General features: G+C 44.5%; 2 protein-coding genes across 3 annotated transcripts in view; one reads left to right on the forward strand and one right to left on the reverse strand.

Moving 5' to 3' along the window:
• cacna2d3a (calcium channel, voltage-dependent, alpha 2/delta subunit 3a) overlaps positions 1-17489 on the reverse strand; it is a 163064-nt gene that overhangs the window by 31114 nt on the left and 114461 nt on the right. For both annotated transcript variants that reach the window (XM_072713125.1, XM_072713126.1), the window contains 8 exons: positions 17428-17489; positions 17097-17164; positions 16040-16085; positions 15794-15891; positions 15190-15283; positions 14849-14944; positions 14148-14269; positions 11157-11234 (listed from right to left, as the gene is read on the reverse strand). In XM_072713125.1, coding sequence (XP_072569226.1) covers positions 11157-11234; positions 14148-14269; positions 14849-14944; positions 15190-15283; positions 15794-15891; positions 16040-16085; positions 17097-17164; positions 17428-17489 — 664 coding nt within the window. The remainder of the gene's footprint in view (positions 1-11156; positions 11235-14147; positions 14270-14848; positions 14945-15189; positions 15284-15793; positions 15892-16039; positions 16086-17096; positions 17165-17427) is intronic.
• lrtm1 (leucine rich repeats and transmembrane domains 1) lies at positions 1970-8586 on the forward strand. Its single transcript, XM_023791594.2, has 3 exons — positions 1970-2290; positions 4605-5201; positions 6776-8586. The coding sequence occupies exons 1-3, from the start codon at positions 2242-2244 to the stop codon at positions 7243-7245; spliced, it is 1116 nt and encodes a 371-aa protein (XP_023647362.1). The 5' UTR covers positions 1970-2241; the 3' UTR covers positions 7246-8586.

Here is a 17489-nt window from a genome sequence, read left to right on the forward strand (position 1 = left end):
GGGTTGAGGTCAGGGCTCTGTGCAGGCCAGTCAAGTTCCTCCACACCAGACTCACTCATACAGTACATGTCCTTATGGACCTTGCTTTGTGCACTGATGCGCAGTCATGTTGGAACAGGAGCGGTCCATCCCCAAACTGTTCCCACAAAGTTGGGAGCATGAAATTGTCCAAAATGGCTTTGAATGCTGCAGCATTAAGAGTTCCTTTCACTGGAACTAAGGGACCCCACACCATAATCCCCCCTCCACCCAACTTTACACTTGGCACAATGCAGTCAGGCAAGTACCGTTCTCCTGGTAACCACCAAACCCAGACTCGTCCATCGGATTGCCAGATAGCTAAGCGTGATTCAGTACTCCAGAGAACACATCTCCACTGCTCTACAGTCCAGTGGCCGTGTGCTTTACACCACTGCATCCAACGCTTTGCATTGCACTTGGTGATGTAAGCCTTGGATGCAGCTGCTCGGCCATGGAACCCCATTTTATGAAGTTCTCTACGCACTGTTGAGAATGCACTTGAGGTAATCTGAAGGTCACACGAAGTTTGGAGGTCTGTAGCTATTGACTCTGAACACAGTTGGAGACTTCTGCACATTGTGCACCTCAGGAAGCATTGCCCCTCACTCTATGATTTCACACGTTCTACCACTTAATGGCTGAATTGCTGTTGTTCCCAATTGCTTCCACTTTGTTATAATACCACCAACAGTTGACCGTGGAATATTTAGTAGTGAGGAAATTTCACATATGGACTTATTGCACAGGTGGCATCCTATCACGATACCATGCTTGAATTCACTGAGCTGAGGAGAGCGACCCATTGTTTCGCATGTGTTTGTAGAAGCAGTCTGCAGCTAACACTGTCTGTATTCACATGATCAACCAAGAACATTGGGACATCTTTACTACTTTTCCTTACACTAGGTACTTGATTTTATATATCAATGGCTATGAAAGTGATTTGAACACCTGAATTCAATGATTTGGAGGGGTGTCTCAATACTTTTGGCATTTCAGTGTACATACCTCTGTTCACTGAACATAGGTCTGCTTTTAAGTATTCACTGACTTTACTTTGCAACTTGATATGTGCAATAACTGTACATTCATTGTTTGTCTAAAAGTATTAAAGTCTAACTTCTTAGACTTTTATACTTTTAAATGAAGATTTTATGTGTGCCTATATTTCAACAATGTTTACATGAGCCTCGTCAAAAGCATTTCAATGTACGGCTGAACCTATAAATCACGCAAATTACAAATACTTTGACTCAAAGTAAACAAGCATGTATTTGAACTTATAAATTTACCTGATATACATACTGTATATACCTGATATTACCTATATATATTGTGTGTGTGTGTCTTTATATTGTACTTAGTACCAGCAGTATACCAGCAGATGTATGTTACAGCAGCTGTAGTTTGGCATAAGGATGGCACTCCCCCAAACAGCGTTAGATGCTGCATGCGGGGGCCGCTAACAGCACCATAAGAAGGGATTGACAAACCCAGCAGCAGAACCTGTTCCAGGTGTTCCAGAACAGCACCGCAGACGGCATGGCTGGTAGCATGTACACTGCAGTTTATCTGGGCATGATGGCCCGCAAGGAGCTGCTAAGCGCTTCACCGCAAGCACTGAGCTACTGTCACCGGTAGCATGTGGAGATCCAGCGGGGGGCGCCGAAGAGCGGCCCTGCCGAAGTCACGCCGCTCCAGGCCTCCGCCACTGGCCACGCCGATGATGTCACTGGGCCACACCAGGCTGCGACGGAACCTGCTGAGATTTTAATTTTGCCTCGCAAACTTCAGGCGGCCCAGAGGGTGGCAAAATAATAAAAAGAGAGCAGCCTGGGCTGCTAGACTGAGATCTGAGAGACACAGAGTGATACTGTACGGTCCACTGGGCAGGAACGGGGAGAGGCAAGGCGAGAGAGCGAGGGAGTGAGTGAATGGGAGAGAGGGAGACAGAATGAGAGCAAAGCCCTGTGATTCCAATCACAGCCAGGCTGGCACGGGACACACTCAGCCTGACACTTAAGTCACAGGCTCCAGCCAGGTCACCACGAATGCCAGCCTCATGACTCGCGAGAGGCCGACTATAACTGGGGGACACTTTGACCTCACAAAGCCAGCGTGGAGAATTTCCCGTTTCCTATTGGCCAACCGGTGCACGCTTCATACGCAACAATAAGTCAAGAGATCTGATTTCTGAAGAAGGACCACCAGCTACAAGAGATGGCAGGTAGGACCAGGGAACTTCTGGCCAAACCAACCCTGAGCTGCGGTAAGCCGACATACCCATGCACTCTTTCATTACTGTTTGTAGGAGCAGAAGTGGCAGAATTACTACTTCATGTCCCTCTATTGCGCCATAGCGATCAGATGTATTATCATGTAATGATGCAGTATGACGTAAAGGCACATGGTTTTCATGGAAGGGGTCTCACGGTAGATATTTCACTTAGAATGATTTGTATTTTCTTTCTCATTCAGCCTCAAAACACCGGTGCACTTCCCACAATCATTAGCCAATGGTGAAACACCAAACAGCTGAAACGATTTCAGCATGAAGTCCATATTAAATATCACCTAGCCTCTCGCTCACCCCATTCGTTACTTTAACAATCCCACTTAGCAGATGTTTTCACTGGAAGCAGCTGAGGTCACAGTCAGGAAGTGAGCTCTGGAGCTAGTGTAACTTTCGGGGCTTCTCATTAACCCGATCTTCGCGTTTCATCAAACGTGGCGAGCTCCAAGCTGACAGCTAATTGGTCCTGGCAAAGCCATGAGGTCATAAACAAATGAAAGCAGGACCCAGAAGGGAGCAGTTGCGATGCCTGTGGCAACAATCACGAAAATGCTATTGGCAAAACCACAGACAAACGATGTCCAAGGCAGGGTTCACAAACTAACAACAACAGACATTCACATCACAAAGGCTACAAGCTGAATCCAACCAGCACTCAAAACCAACAGCACTCTTCAGTGATGATTTTGTAACCATGACACACAGGCAAATAATCTAATGGATCAAATACAAGCATCTGACCTTGGGTATTCATTTTAACAATGTGCCTAGGGATATCAACAAAAGCTAATTCACAATTAACCACAATAAAACAGTTCTTTTACTGACTCTATTATAAGCGTTCTTTCTTAACCCTTCATGTGTGTTTCAGTATTCTTAAAATTCTTCTTTCAACGCTGTTTTTCTGTTAAGTCGGACCATTTCCAATCCTGTATAAATCTTGCAGATTTAATGATCACAAACCTGTTTTCATTTGTTCATCAAAGCCAAACCCTAGCTTGCATAAAAACCAAACAATCGGGGATACAATGCTTTACGAAAGTACACTGAGCTTTTGGCGCTATGTAATTGACATTATTTCTATTTTACCCTCTCAAAATGTTCAAAACAACTGTGCATTGTTTGTGACTCAACCACATAACTTTATAATCATTCCTTCAGGATAATGTTGAGCACAACCATTTCCTACCAGGACAGCTTTATATGACGTGCATATGCATATATGTGAGGAGAAAGAGGATACAAAATGGAATATCGAAATCCATGTTGATGAAAATGACTTGATCTTAGTATATGAGCACTTGCTAGCTTAGCTAACTGTTGTTAAACATGATAACAAAGTGATCTTTGTATAAGATAACTTGCTAGCTTACCTAGCTGTCGTTAAACATGAAGACGAAGTGATCTTTGTAGCTTACTAGCTTAGCTAGCTGTCGTTGAGGATGAAAGCATCTGCAAGCTGAAACTTTAGCCTTTAATGCAGCCAAGAACTCTGGGCAGCTGCGCGGGCTAGATGAGGCAATATGGTAACAGCCACTATAATCACATGTAACTCTTAGCTTGGGGCCAAAATACACCATAGAGAGCAAAAAAAGAGAATAAATAGGCCATCTATGTTAGAAAAGAATTACTCTAATGGGAATGGTACAATAATTACCAGACTTCCCTTGAACATAGTGTTGTCTGTTAATCCTGAGAAGACCTATTCTCTTTGTAATTTGAAAACCACAAGAGCTACTGTGCGTAAACTTGCAAGAACATCCTAATCGAAGGCATGATTCTCCAAAGATCATAACAAGTACAATGGGTTCAAAGGGCTGTTAAATACTTGGAACTACAGGAACATACCTATATAATCATCTGAAGCTTCTAATAGTGGATTTTGTCAACTTTTTGTCAAAGAAAATCAGTTTGTCTTAAAACCATGTGTTGTTTACATTAAGAGGTTTTATTAAATGACTGATATAATCAAATTCCAAGTTAAATATTGCCAACTCTCAATGCCAAGTAATAAAATATTGGCAAACATTAGTATATTGTCAATAATCAAAAGGCAATCCAACATTTGATGATCATCATTTTTTTATTTCAGAGCAAGACGTTTATTTTTTTAAAAACTTGATTTCCTTTGAGGTATAAAAAAGCGGCAGCATTGCCCAAAAACATCCTGACTTGCAAGAATATTTGTGCGAAATTTAAAAAATAAACTAATAAGTATCCCAACCATAACAATGACAATTAGTGCCACCTGAAATGACCACACACATTGATGATGCAACCATTTGAGCAGGTCACATCATCTGGACGCTGTCAGCGATGCTGGCGATCCAGATCGCCAGCGGATGCCCCACGGCGTGCACGTGCTATCCAAAGATTAAAGTGGTGGAGTGCCGAGGCCGTGGTCTGCGAGATATCCCACGCCAGCTGCAACTTAACACGCTGGAACTATATCTGGAGCACAATCGCATCCGCATTCTGGGCTCCACGGCCTTCAGGGAGACACCGCTGCTCCGCGTGCTCAACCTGGCCAACAACTCCATCACCACCATCTCCACTAATACCTTCCAGGGTCTCCGAGGCCTGCTGGTTCTCAACCTGGCCAACAACTCCATCCAGGATATCGACCGGCATCTTTTCAGGCCTATCAGGAGCCTCTCTGATCTCAATCTGTCCCACAACAGCATTAGCAGGCTCCCGGCCACCCTGCCTGACAGCATGCACAACCTCACTAGGCTCTCTCTGCGTCACAACCGGCTGCAGAAGCTGCACTGGATGCTGCTGGAGTCCCTGACCAAATTGCAGATACTTTCCCTTCACGGCAATCCTTGGAAGTGCGACTGCCAGCTCATCAGCCTGAAGCTTTGGCTGGAGACCTTTCTCTTCAAAGGTAAAGAACAAACCAAGGCCACAGTACCCTACAGGTCTACAGAGAGGTACCATTGTGGCTAAGCCACCAGACAGTGCTGGCACTCAGAGCACATGCATGTTCTCACTATGTCCATACGGCTGTTCTTGGGAACCTCAGGTTTCCCTCCACAATCCAAACACATGCTGTTCTTATTATTGCCTCAACATTTCCATAGTTAAGACTGTGTCTGCTTCCTGCTTAGTTACAGAGCACTTCTGAGATGACTGATAGATTGACAGATGGATGGATGGACAGTCTACAAACATAGAATCAATTTTTTTATAAATTATGAACTGCCGAATGAACACGTCCGCCCACTAAGCTCGTCACTAAATCATATTTTGGATTATAGCTGGCATTTAATTATCACTCACATGCCAAGAATGGGAGGGGTAACCTGGAAGGTTATTTTTGCCAGCTGACTAACGCTTCTGACCTGTAAAGACAGCTGCTCCTGTCGGCTGACATTTTATAACTGTTTCTAAATGCATGGTGGTCAGAGCACCGATATTAAAAAATCTGGATAAATTCAAATTATTGTCAACAATCATTAAATAATTTCCCGCAATCGTCAAACATAAACTCATAATGAACCTGAAATTCAGCTAAACTCCCATTTTGGAAAACAACCTTCAGCTAACATGAGAACATCCACCCATCTTCTGTAACCGCCTGTCCTATTCAGAATGATGGGGGGTCCAGAGCCTATCCAGGAGGCTATGGGTGCAAGGCAGGGAACAACCCAGGATGGGGCACCAACCCATCACAGGACACACTCACACACCAGTCACTCACACACCAGTCACTCATACATGCACAGCTTTGGGAAATTTTGTATCTCCAGTTAACCCTAGCATATTTTTGGACTGTGGGGGGAAACCAGAGTAACTGGAGGAAACCCCACGACGACACGGGAAGAACATGCAAACTCCACACACGTGGCGCCATGGCGAAAGCTCGAACCCTGGTCCCAGAGGTGCTAGGGAACACAGATGTGAGAGCATGTATTATGCTAAATTCAGATTCAATATTGAACACTTTCAATTCAACATCTTATACAATTGTGACATCGACATTAGAGTGGAATATAGTATGCAGGACTGCAGCTGAAGTACAGCAGGCACAGCTGAACTCTTCAGGGGAAAAAGTTATAAAAAAAATCTTTAGGTTATTTAGCAGCTCAACAAAGTTGAGTCATCATCTCAACCTGCTTTTGAAGATTTCATTGCTGGGGAATTGCAGGTGTCTAATGGTCCATTGTGTTCTCATTAATTGCCATTCCCACACAAAAGAACATTCTTTAACTGTCATCAGGTGAGGCAGGATAATGAAGAGTGTAATTACCTGGTCAAACAGTGCACAATGGTGTTGTCAGGAGTGATGTTAATGAGTGATTATGAACAGTCGTTTCAGCCTCCGCTGCTGTTGTTCTGAAAGCTGGGCAAACAGCAATGCCACTGGCTTCACTGACTGTGGATGTGCACTGACAGTCTTTCTGAATAATAACCCCTATAAAGATGATGTATTTCCCTTTTTTTTCCCACTGCCTACAGGAGGAATAATGGATGAAATCAGGTGCGCACAGCCTGGAGACCTGAGGGAAGAGGACCTCCGGAACATTCCGTATAAGCTGTTTGGCTCCTGCCTGAACATTAGCCAAAGACACCCGCTCGCTCACCTTCACCACCAGGCCACAGAGCACGAGTCACCATATTCCAGCGGCAACAGGGGCGGCGACTCTGGGTGTGGGGCCAAGCAGCGGGCACGCCCCCCCAACCTGCGGCATGCCATCGCCACTGTGGCCATCACAGGTGTGGTGTGCGGACTGGTGTGCCTCATGATGCTGGGCGCTGCCGTCTACGGATGCACCTACGCGGCCGTTACGGCCCGCTACCAGCGGGATCTGAGGCAGGCCGAGAGGGTGGCCCCGTCTAGCAGGCAGAGCAGTGGGGAAGGCAAGGAGCTCCGACGGGACTCTACTCTATCTGCAGCACATGCACATGCATGCTCTGCATCTATGTAGTAGTGATGGACAAAACGATGTTTTGTGAACTATTCGTTGTATTTTTTATTTGATTTTGGACAGGCTTTTTGCCATTTTTTTGAAGAGTTCACCATCTAGTGGCGTCATAAAATACAGCAAATGGTTCACAAAGCATCAATTTGTCCACCACTTCTGTGTAGAGGCAAAACCTTTCCTGCAACTAAGTATTTGTCTCTGAGATTGTATAGATAAAATGAACAGTTGTTCTGTTGCTACAGCAGTTTGTGCTTTTGCCATGTGGTCTTGATTAATACATTAAGATATATGACTGATTGTTAGATATGGGTAAACATATGGCGGGTGTGTGTGTGTATGTGTACATATATGTATATAAACCACGATCTGATCCATACAGCTGTACATACAGCATGTCCAGATTCCAGCATTTCACAGACATGTTCCACTGCCGCAAATGACCATAATACGCGTAAATCAGAATTCTTTCATGTTTCACAAATTACAGTGTGTACATCTGTTTAGTAGGATATTCAGCTGGAAACAGACAGGCAACCAAAACCAGAGAGATACTTATTTTACTGATTGTGCAGCAAAAGAAGTTGCCTCCACCTTGTCTGGTCAGAAACAAAAAGCTCCTAAATCTGTAATTATGGGTCTCCCTGCGGCAGGATGATTTTTCCTAAGAAGCTTCACAGTCCAATCATATCATCCATCAAGTGAACAATATGCTGTAATCTGCTACATAATTGCACATCAAGGCAAACTCACTTTATAGCATTATTTATTAATTCAGAAAGTCATGCTGGTTCAACACACATAAAGCATTTTGTTTAACTCGGCAAATAATATCGGTAACAAAATAACTAAAGTGATGGGAATAACAGGGGGAAAAGGCTCCTATTCTGCTCCTATTCAACCTTTTTCTAGTCTCAGGCTACCTGAAGCCATCACTCGTGTTAGCTAGCGTGAACGTTCCCACAGGGACCGGGAGCGTGTCCTGTGTTCTGAAAGGAGAACGCAAACCTGTGCAGATGTGTTACACTCATCGGTGCCAGATAGATGAAGGCCCAGCCCAACCTGCGGCCTGGGAGGCTGGGACACAGTGAGCTCTAGGCTGACCAGCGGCAGAAACGACAGTATGACAGGGGCTCACACGCCACTGAGCGCGCTCACAGAGAGCTGTTCCATCCCCACACCACCCTGGGAGTGATAATCCATAACAAATAAACCTGTCAGGTCCAGCTCCTTTGTCTTGCACACTGTGTTCTTCCACCTTATTGAGAATCCCTGTCTGTATGTCACAGTGGGGACTCCTGGGAACATCATCTCTGACAATAAAGGCAATTTGCCTGCTTTTCTGCAGAGTTTGCTTTAATATGTAATGCAAAATTTGCTTTAATATGTAATGCAATACCTTAGGCACAAGCTATAATCAGATCTGGAAATTTCAGGTCCAGCAATTAAAAATCCAGGCCAAGATTTAGTTTCAACCAACCAGCTGAGTACTCTGTGACTCTTTATGCTGAACTGGCAGGTCTGGATTTGTACTTTCTGCATCTGAAAGTTCCACCTCTGGCTGTAATACAGCGGCAAGCGATACCGCTTAACGGAAACAAAACATCTATACATAATGCTTTTTTTTTACAGTATATCCATAGAATTTCACATAGAGATGCTGCATTCTCCCAACATGATGTCACCAAGCCATCAGATGATGCTAATAGTTTTGAATATTAATTCCAGACCAGGCTCAGCCAGGCAGATCAGATATGTATAAACTGGCGGAAATATAGTTATTAAGATTTTATCTGATATGACTTAATGAAGTCACAACAGAGCGGCCCCAGAGCTGCAATGAACCCCAAGCTAACAAGATGCAGCCTCCGCATAGCTCCCTTGAGTGGGGGCCTGATTGTGACACGTGTGCGGAGATCACTAGAGGCTTGAATTTTTTTCTTCCGAAAAAAAAACAGCTGTATGAAAATTTGATATGGTCAATAACATTGTTTTACCTGAGCTGTAGCCTAACAAAGGTAATTATTTGAGGGTAACATCCTGTGAATCTTAAAGAATAATCTCACAGCTGATGATACATACCCACACACACAGTATACTATCCCTAAACAGACTCGGACATGAACATTTCCAGCATTCAGGAGCCGGTACAGCAAATGCACGGCGAATGGATCTCTGTGTATGCAAGCTAATATCCTTTGGCTTGGACACACCAGAGGGAACCTGCTGGTAACGATAAAGCTGACAGAAATGTGCACCCAGCAGCATTTTCTGGGACATAAGGGTATGTGAGCCGCAGAGGTGATGGGGAGGTGCAGGGATGTGTCATTAATGGAATGGGCTCATATCGCCTTTAAAGCTCATGGGTACTCAGGGAATGCTGGAAGTCGGGGCCACCCGGGGGGAGCAGCCCCTGGGTCCTACACGCCCACAGTTTTCATACCAATACATTCAGACCTCTGTTCCACCTTTTCCCCTCCACGCCACCCTTCAGTCATCGCCAGCTGACCTCACAGGAAACAGTATTTTAATTGCAATCCAGTTTGGCAGCAGAAAAATCTTCAGGTGCACATCCATTTGTTAAATGTATGAGTCAAAAAAAAAATTATGGATTTGTGAATAATGCCAAATTGCAATGTTTAGGGATCCTGGCCAGATGGAAATTTATGAGGTAGACGTGGGAGATCCTCCCATGAATCTGTCTTGCAGAAGCTTCTTTAAGCTGCCCCGCTGATGGGGAAGGCAGACAGCAGCACTGCCCCCTCGTCAGACCTACACTGCCACTGCTGCCCCCCCACCCCCCAACACCTCTTTGGTCAGAAGAAAATGATTTGAGTCAACGTTACTGCAATGCCGCAATAAAAATAAACACGCCCCCAATCTGACTTGTTGGCTTTGGAACATGTCAGGACACTGCCCCCCCCCCCCCCCCCCCCAAAAAAAAAAAAAACAGAATCATATCTGATACGCTATTCATCAACATACTGATAATGAAAATACCATTCTGTCTAATCCCATTAATACCATTCTATCTACTCATTAATTGCACATAAGTCCTATTATTAATTTTACACTTACACTGGCGACAATAAAAGTAAACAAACTCTGAAGATCACTTAAACATACAAGAGTTTGTGCAGAAGTCACTCATACTAAGGCTGATTACCGTGTTTTATTTTTAACCGGCCAGAGACAGTGGGATTGCAGGTAGACTCCTGGCGCAGGAATGTAGGTTCATTAGTGTCTCTGAGGATAAATCACTGCAGAAGGCACATATCCGCATATCGTGCCTGTATTTCGGGGTCACAGCTCAGGGTCAGACAGCCTGGCTATAAACCGCTAGAGCGATGCAGTTAATGACCCAAGCCCCCTTCCCGCCCAGAAGGGGGCGCTATCCCGCATGGGGCTCTATGCACTAAGGAGTAATGGTAGCTGCTCCAGAGAGCTTCCTGCTTCCCAAAATAAACATTTTTTGGGTGGGGGAGGCTGCCAAGCATAAACACTGTGGAAAATGTTAAAAGGACGTATTCACACGCACTGAAAACCTACCAACGTCCAAGGCTTCCCCTTCTACTTTGCTTTATGTTACAAGCAGCAACGTGAGCCTCCTCAGAGCATCTGCATTTTGTAAGGAGATCAGGAGTCAGCCTCTCTGGAGCCGCACTGGCACACGGCGTGCACAGGATGGAGACACACGCCTGCCCGGGGTAAACAGCTATTATCAAGCTCTGAGGAACGGCCAGCGATGCATGAGGGCGGAATAGGAGAGCTCCACCAAACCGATACTGCTATAATGCCAGAAAGATCGTGGGGGATTAGTTGTGATTACCTAATCGTACTGTTTATGGCCATTTATGCTGCAGCCTGGAGTTTTGTGACTAATGTCTGTGTAATGAAGAGGGATCTCTGGGACTCACCTGCAGTGATGGGAGACTTTCTGTCATCAAACAGCTGGATGGCAGTGCTAGCTAAGACCACACTTTTGTTTTCAGACCCTGGGGAGAAAAATAAACAAACAGAAAATCTCCAAGTTAGCCCTCTGAAACGATGCTCTCAGCATGCAGACCAAAGAAAACATCTTAAAGGGGGTGCATCAGTTATAGCAGCCTGTGCCTGTAAAGCTAAATGTAACAGAAATCATATACCCTGTACTGCTCAGGAAGAAAACTTTTTCATTAGACTTGTATTAGAGTGAAATTTGACAGGCAGGAAGTGCATTTCTTGAACCCACATTCTTTCAATAAAAAGCTTCCGATCTCAAATAAATTGCTTCTAGAGAAACGCTTAAATAGATGCACATGAAGCGTTTCACTTCAGAGCGTCATGCCACATAAACAGGGAATCCCACCCTAACATATCCAATTTCAACCCTCATCGCGCAGCACTGTCTACTGAAGAACAAGTGAACATTAATCAACGTAAAAATGACAAACTGTAGAGAATCAATAACGTCGGGCAAACAACTCGGGAATGAAAGCGGCTCATGTTTCCCAAAGCTCATTTACGCGCTTCTAATTTTAAACTGTTTTAAACATTTGGAAACAATGCGCCACAAGATCCTGCAAATAGACACAAGCCCAAAACCATCAAATGTTCAACATCTTCTCTTTTCCAAAGAAGGAAAAACATACTGCAAGTAAAAATTTTCAAATAAAAAAATAATCAATATTCAGTTTGAATATGATTCGCGAGGCCAGTTTTTAACCCAAAGTTCTCCTTCTGGCCATAAGGTGGCACTATCTTCACAGTTTTTATTTAAAAATTCACGTTTACAGTTTACAGGATGCCATTGTCCTTTAGGTACTATGTTAAATATAATAATACACTTTTTAAAATACTTGATATAACAATGATTTTAATCAATACCTAATAACAATAACGAGAAGTTAGAAGAGACGATTACACGATTAACAATAAATGAGCAGCGGCTCCCATTAAGGAGACTGCAGAAAAGCCCATGTTAACTGTTATCATCAACTTGGTAGGAGTGTGAGTGGGAGCCTGTTAGGAATAACATGGAGAATCCAGGGCCTTGGGGCCGGCTGACTGCAGACAGAACAGGGTCATGCCGGATTTATTAATCATAGCCAAACAAACAATGGGAAGGGCAGCTGCCTCATCTGCATCCTTGGTGTCTTATGTTCTCATTTGTAGAGGGAATCTGATGAAAAGGCCACGTCCCTGGGAAGGAATCCTCCCCGACACACAGAAATGCCACATTTTACCGAAAGCCATTTTCCCCAAAAAACTGTCAAAGCAGGAACCCAGTGATGCCCTGTAAAATACAAACACACTTAGTAACTTCTAACAATCTATCATCTCCTTTGTTTAAAGGATAAAATATTCCCTTCTATCCAACTGCTTGTCCAGTATATTATGGGATGGGGGAGCTGGAGCCTGGCCCAGGCAGCACAGGGGAGGGGAACACACCCTGCTGAGATGTCAGCCTATTAAAGGGCACACAGGCACACTTACACGAGCAACCATTTAAATATGATTTAAATATTACACGTTTAAATTAAATATTCTTTATTCTGTATTTTGTATATACAGGTATGTCTATAATAGTCTCCATCTCATCCATCAATTTACTGTTGTTTTCTATTTGTGACAAATAAAATGTCATATATCTTGTAGAGCTCCTGATACTTTTATATATTTATATATATATATACAGTATATATTTTGTATATTTAAATATCTGTACATACTTAAATATTTCCTGTACTGCACACCCTAAGCCCTCCAGGTTTCTGGCTTCTTCTACATTGTTGCACTTAACTTTAAATTAATATGGCACTTTGTTAATAATGAAATTCTTACTTTTTCAGTTAGATGCAAACTGCATTTTATTGGCAATGTACTTGTTCTCTCTATAATGATAATATATTAATCTAGTCTAATGTAAAATAAAGAAACCTATCTGCTTAACTGCCTGACGTTGACCTAGAGAAAGACATCTGCATGACGTTTAGAGAAACTGCATGACTCACACCCACACAAAGTGGAGGTGGGATTTGAACCTCTTACCTGGGAGGTGCGAGGCTGCTCACTAAAGCATCCCGCAACCAAAATGCTTCCACATCACTGCTAAATTACTGACAAAATCACCCGAAAGCTTGACTGGAGTTCATGGGTCTCTTTTTTTTTTTTAACTAGGCAACAATAGCACTTTGCAATCAAATTCAGACACAGGAAAGATATGCTGGTTCACTGAAACACAGTGAGCTTCCCTCAGCTTCTGGGGTAAGACATCAGGGTTCAGTTCTTGCAGGTGAGTGAGCGGGAGGTGATGACTGGACTCAGCGAAAACAAGGCTGAATATTAAAGACTCCTGCCTAGATGAAGGAGGTTAACAGTGATGGTGCCAATCTAATGCCGTCCAGGTTGTCAGTAAGGAGAAGAACATTCATTATAAAAAGGAGGAAAACTAATGCATCCCAGACCTTCCAAAGCCCTCTGATGAGCTTCACGGAACAATCTATGAGGGCCCCACCTGGGAAAATCAAAATTGCCCCAGACGTGACTTCAGTGGCAAAAGCAAAGCAGTCAACATCTATTATTTAAAAACAATCATTGGATGAAATTTTACCAGTCAGAAAAAATTAAAGTGTAATAACAGAGGAAATACATAAATGATAGTAAGAAATGTCTGACGCTAAAATAGCGTGTAATGCTTTGCAGCAACACTGCGTGCTGAGTTTGGTCTTATTGGCAGAGGCAGGGAAGAGGCTAGAGAGGCAGTGCCTCGTGAAGAGCACAGGGCCAGCTTCAGAGCAGCGTGTCTGAGGCGGAACGTCACGCAGCACCGCGGTCAGGAACAGCGTCAGTGTTTTACGCAATAATGAGAAGGTAGCATGGCTGCGTGGGGGAGTGGCCGGCATTCTGGGCCGTGGAGACGCACTGACCTGCGCCGAAGGGGAGAGAGTAGATGAAGGTGCCCGGGACCTGCTCTGCTGCTCGCTTATACCACAATGGGAAGTGGTCGGCGTTGAACACTCCTTCTTTGTCTTCAGCTGTCAGGAAGTCTCTTGAAACAGACAGGAACACAGAGGTGATGGAAAGCAAAAGCCACAGGATATATGCCACCTTCATCAGCAGCATCAGCATCTCCATCACTCCATCCAGGTATTTATGACTTAAGAACACTTCATAATATACTAATTAGACAGACAGACAAGATAGATAGATAGATAGATAGATAGATAGAGAGAGAGAGAGAGAGAGAGAGAGAGAGAGAGAGTGGGGATAAAGTATCACAATTCTATTCTAAAACTGCATGTTTACAATTGTACCACAACATACACATTTAGAAAGTAAAAAAGACATTTAGACATTAATTGGAAGTAACAGTAAATAATGAACCTCCTTTAACAGTAAACTTTGCACAGAACATCAGAGAAGGTATTGCACAGCATTCTGGCTCAGAAAAAATAAACAGTATTCCACAGTCCTTAAGTGTACAAATTGAACTGCTCTGCTCTTTCTGCAGGATTGTACAATGAATGAATGTGCTGTTCATTGTACAATGCACTGGATAAGACCGTCTGAGAATAAAGAGAATAATATGAATAAAATGAGGGCTGTGACAAGCCTCAGCTGTACTTACTGACTAGTCAGCTGCTCAGGGACCACAAACAGGTTGATCCTGGACAGCCCCGCCCGGGTACCTAAGTAGGCGATTTCCACGCCTTTGTCCGAGTTCCTTCAACGACACAAAAGATCCATCCAGCCTAAATCTAACCAGCACCTGGTTGTTCATGAATGCTACATATAAACTATACATGTGAATATTTTAGCATAACTACCCTTTATGAAGAAGTAATTACCCTATTATCAGAATCCCACATTCAGGCAGTTATAATCAGTAATCTGTTCCTATTTCTCAGGTTTCCCGCCCTGTGTTTAACAGGGGAGACTGTATGAAACCCACGCTTCAGGCAGCCTTACTCTGATTTGTTCAGCACCAGACTCGTCCAGTAGGCTTCAAGCGGAGCCGTCACCACCGCGTCAAACAGGACCTCGTGAATCAGCTCTTTGTCACCTAAGCAACAAGAATCAATTCCAGGTAACTGGAATTTTCACCTCCCTCATGTTACAGTTGATGTCTTTTGGCAACATCCATCCATCTTCTAGCCACATATCGTGATCAGGGTTTGGGCCTGGAGCCTCTCCCAGGCAGCATGGGGCCCAATCGTGGATGTCAGGCCATCACAGGGCACACACATGGCAGTTAGCCTAACTACATGCCTCTGGGTAGCAGAGCATGAGGAGAGCACCCACATAACAGCACGCACATAAAGCAGAGGGGGGACTCAAACCCACAACCATACTGGTGTCCGACAGCAGTGCTCCCCACTGAGCCAACATGCTGCTGGGCTCAGCAAACATAAAGATGAAAATGAAAACTTAGAGTTTCTAAACAAAATACAAATTTTTGTGATGTGCATTTATAAAACCGTAAAGTGAAACGACAGAGGCTGGGAAAAGGGGGGGGGGATGCAGTGGAAGGAGTGAGAGACAACAAGAGTGAAGGGGAAGGCAGGAAACTCACACTTCAGGCGCGGGTCTCGTTTGCCGAGGTAGAGCTTGATGGCTTCTATCTGCGACAGGTAGCGATGCTCCGGGTGAAGGTCCGTGTTGCAGTAAGTCCTGTGATTTCAAAACCACACAGAAGAGAGGAAACAGCCTATAAATAATATCAGGCCAGCTACGCTCTCCCCAGCGACAGCAAGCACTCTGTCCTCTGGGACGTGGCAAAGAGCAGCTGGATTCTCTCCCCGCATTGGGCTTCTCTCACCATTCGTCTGCTAAGGCCACATCGGGGTGCTCCAGGTCGTGAAGCCCTACAAACAGGAAGTGACATCGCCATTAGAGAGGCCTCCATGCAGACTGCTCACGCCGTAATAAAGAAGCACAGGGCCGTGCCTCTGGACAGAGAAACGTCGGTGTAAGCAAAGCCGGCTGGCTGGCTCTCGGTCACCTCGGCTCTGTGTGAGGGAAGGGGGAAATGAGAGAGGCCTTGGAGGGTCAGGCACAGCACGCTGACCAGAGCAGCAGTAATTACTTGCATATTGAGCCACGGTTTGAAGAAAAACAGTGACAAGAAACAGGGCTCGTTCTTCCTCGAAAATACCCCCACACTATCCTGCCGTAAAATGAAAAGCAAATAATAATTTATTTGATATATCGTTTTATAATCATATCCAATGCGGACCGCCATGGTTCGAATGACATGATGTGGTTTGCTCAACAAACGCTATGAAAAAAAAAAGGCTTTGTAAAAAAAAATAAAAAAAGAAAAAGTCAAGCGAGCAGAAACAAGCACATCTCAACTGCTCACAAAGTCGTCCCAAAGCCAAAGGCGGCTTCTGACCACCATTTTACAAACACTTAACAAAACGAGAGCTCCTTGGCCTGCTTATCACTCACACGCGTCGCTGGGCGAGTTCTTAATCTAATGAGGAATAGGAATTTTTATGGTTCGTGACACGCTGCGCCATCACGCACGGAGCCAAGTCATGTGTGTGTAATTACAAACTGAATGATGTGCACAGTTCCAGGGTATGAATATTAAAAAGCATGATCACTGGAAAAACGGGGCACAAGCCGCTGGGAAACAGACTGATACCTGGCAGACACAGCAACTAACCAAATATTTAGCTTCCGTTCTAATTGCAGCTTAGTCTCAACTGAAAATATACACTGAAGAGACAAGAGAATAAGGTCATGGAGAATGGGATAAACCGCAGGGTGGCGTGGGGACACGGCATGGGTGGGGGGGGGTGGTGGGGGTACCAGACCGTGAGGACGGGAATGAGCAGGAGAGGCCAGGAAACGCACCGGAGGGCACCCACCTTCTTCCACAGAAACATTCCCTCTGAAAAGAGATTTTCCATGTCCCCTGGAGAGGGCCACCCCTAGACTGAAAACAAGGACCCGAGTGAAAACAGGCTCATGGGCCTATTAGGCTTCAGAAGTGAGTTGTTCATGTAAAATATGCATTACAGAACAACATGCATATCAGCTCTATTATGTAACAGCTTTCACATTCAGCAAGACTTTAGCAATATGTCTGGCCTGGGTGACTCTCGTAATGAAAGCCGTCGGATTCAGGAGCCTGTTTGATTCAGGAGCCTGTTTATACGTGCTAACCCCAAACGTGACAGGGGCCCCGCGGGTGCCTACCTGAAAGGAGTTCCCTTGATGTCGGTATAGTAGTAATCATTGTGCAAGACAAGGACACGTTT

The sequence above is a fragment of the Paramormyrops kingsleyae genome, chromosome 6, assembly GCF_048594095.1.
Source record: "Paramormyrops kingsleyae isolate MSU_618 chromosome 6, PKINGS_0.4, whole genome shotgun sequence".
NCBI classification, from domain to species: domain Eukaryota; kingdom Metazoa; phylum Chordata; class Actinopteri; order Osteoglossiformes; family Mormyridae; genus Paramormyrops; species Paramormyrops kingsleyae.

Coding starts and splice junctions, on each gene's coding strand:
- lrtm1 (XM_023791594.2), top strand. CDS start 2,242: ATGGCAGGTAGGACCAGGGAACTTCTGGCCAAACCAACCCTGAGCTGC. Junction 2,291..4,604: donor CAAACCAACCCTGAGCTGCG/GTAAGCCGACAT, acceptor CCATTTGAGCAG/GTCACATCATCTGGACGCTG. Junction 5,202..6,775: donor GGAGACCTTTCTCTTCAAAG/GTAAAGAACAAA, acceptor CACTGCCTACAG/GAGGAATAATGGATGAAATC.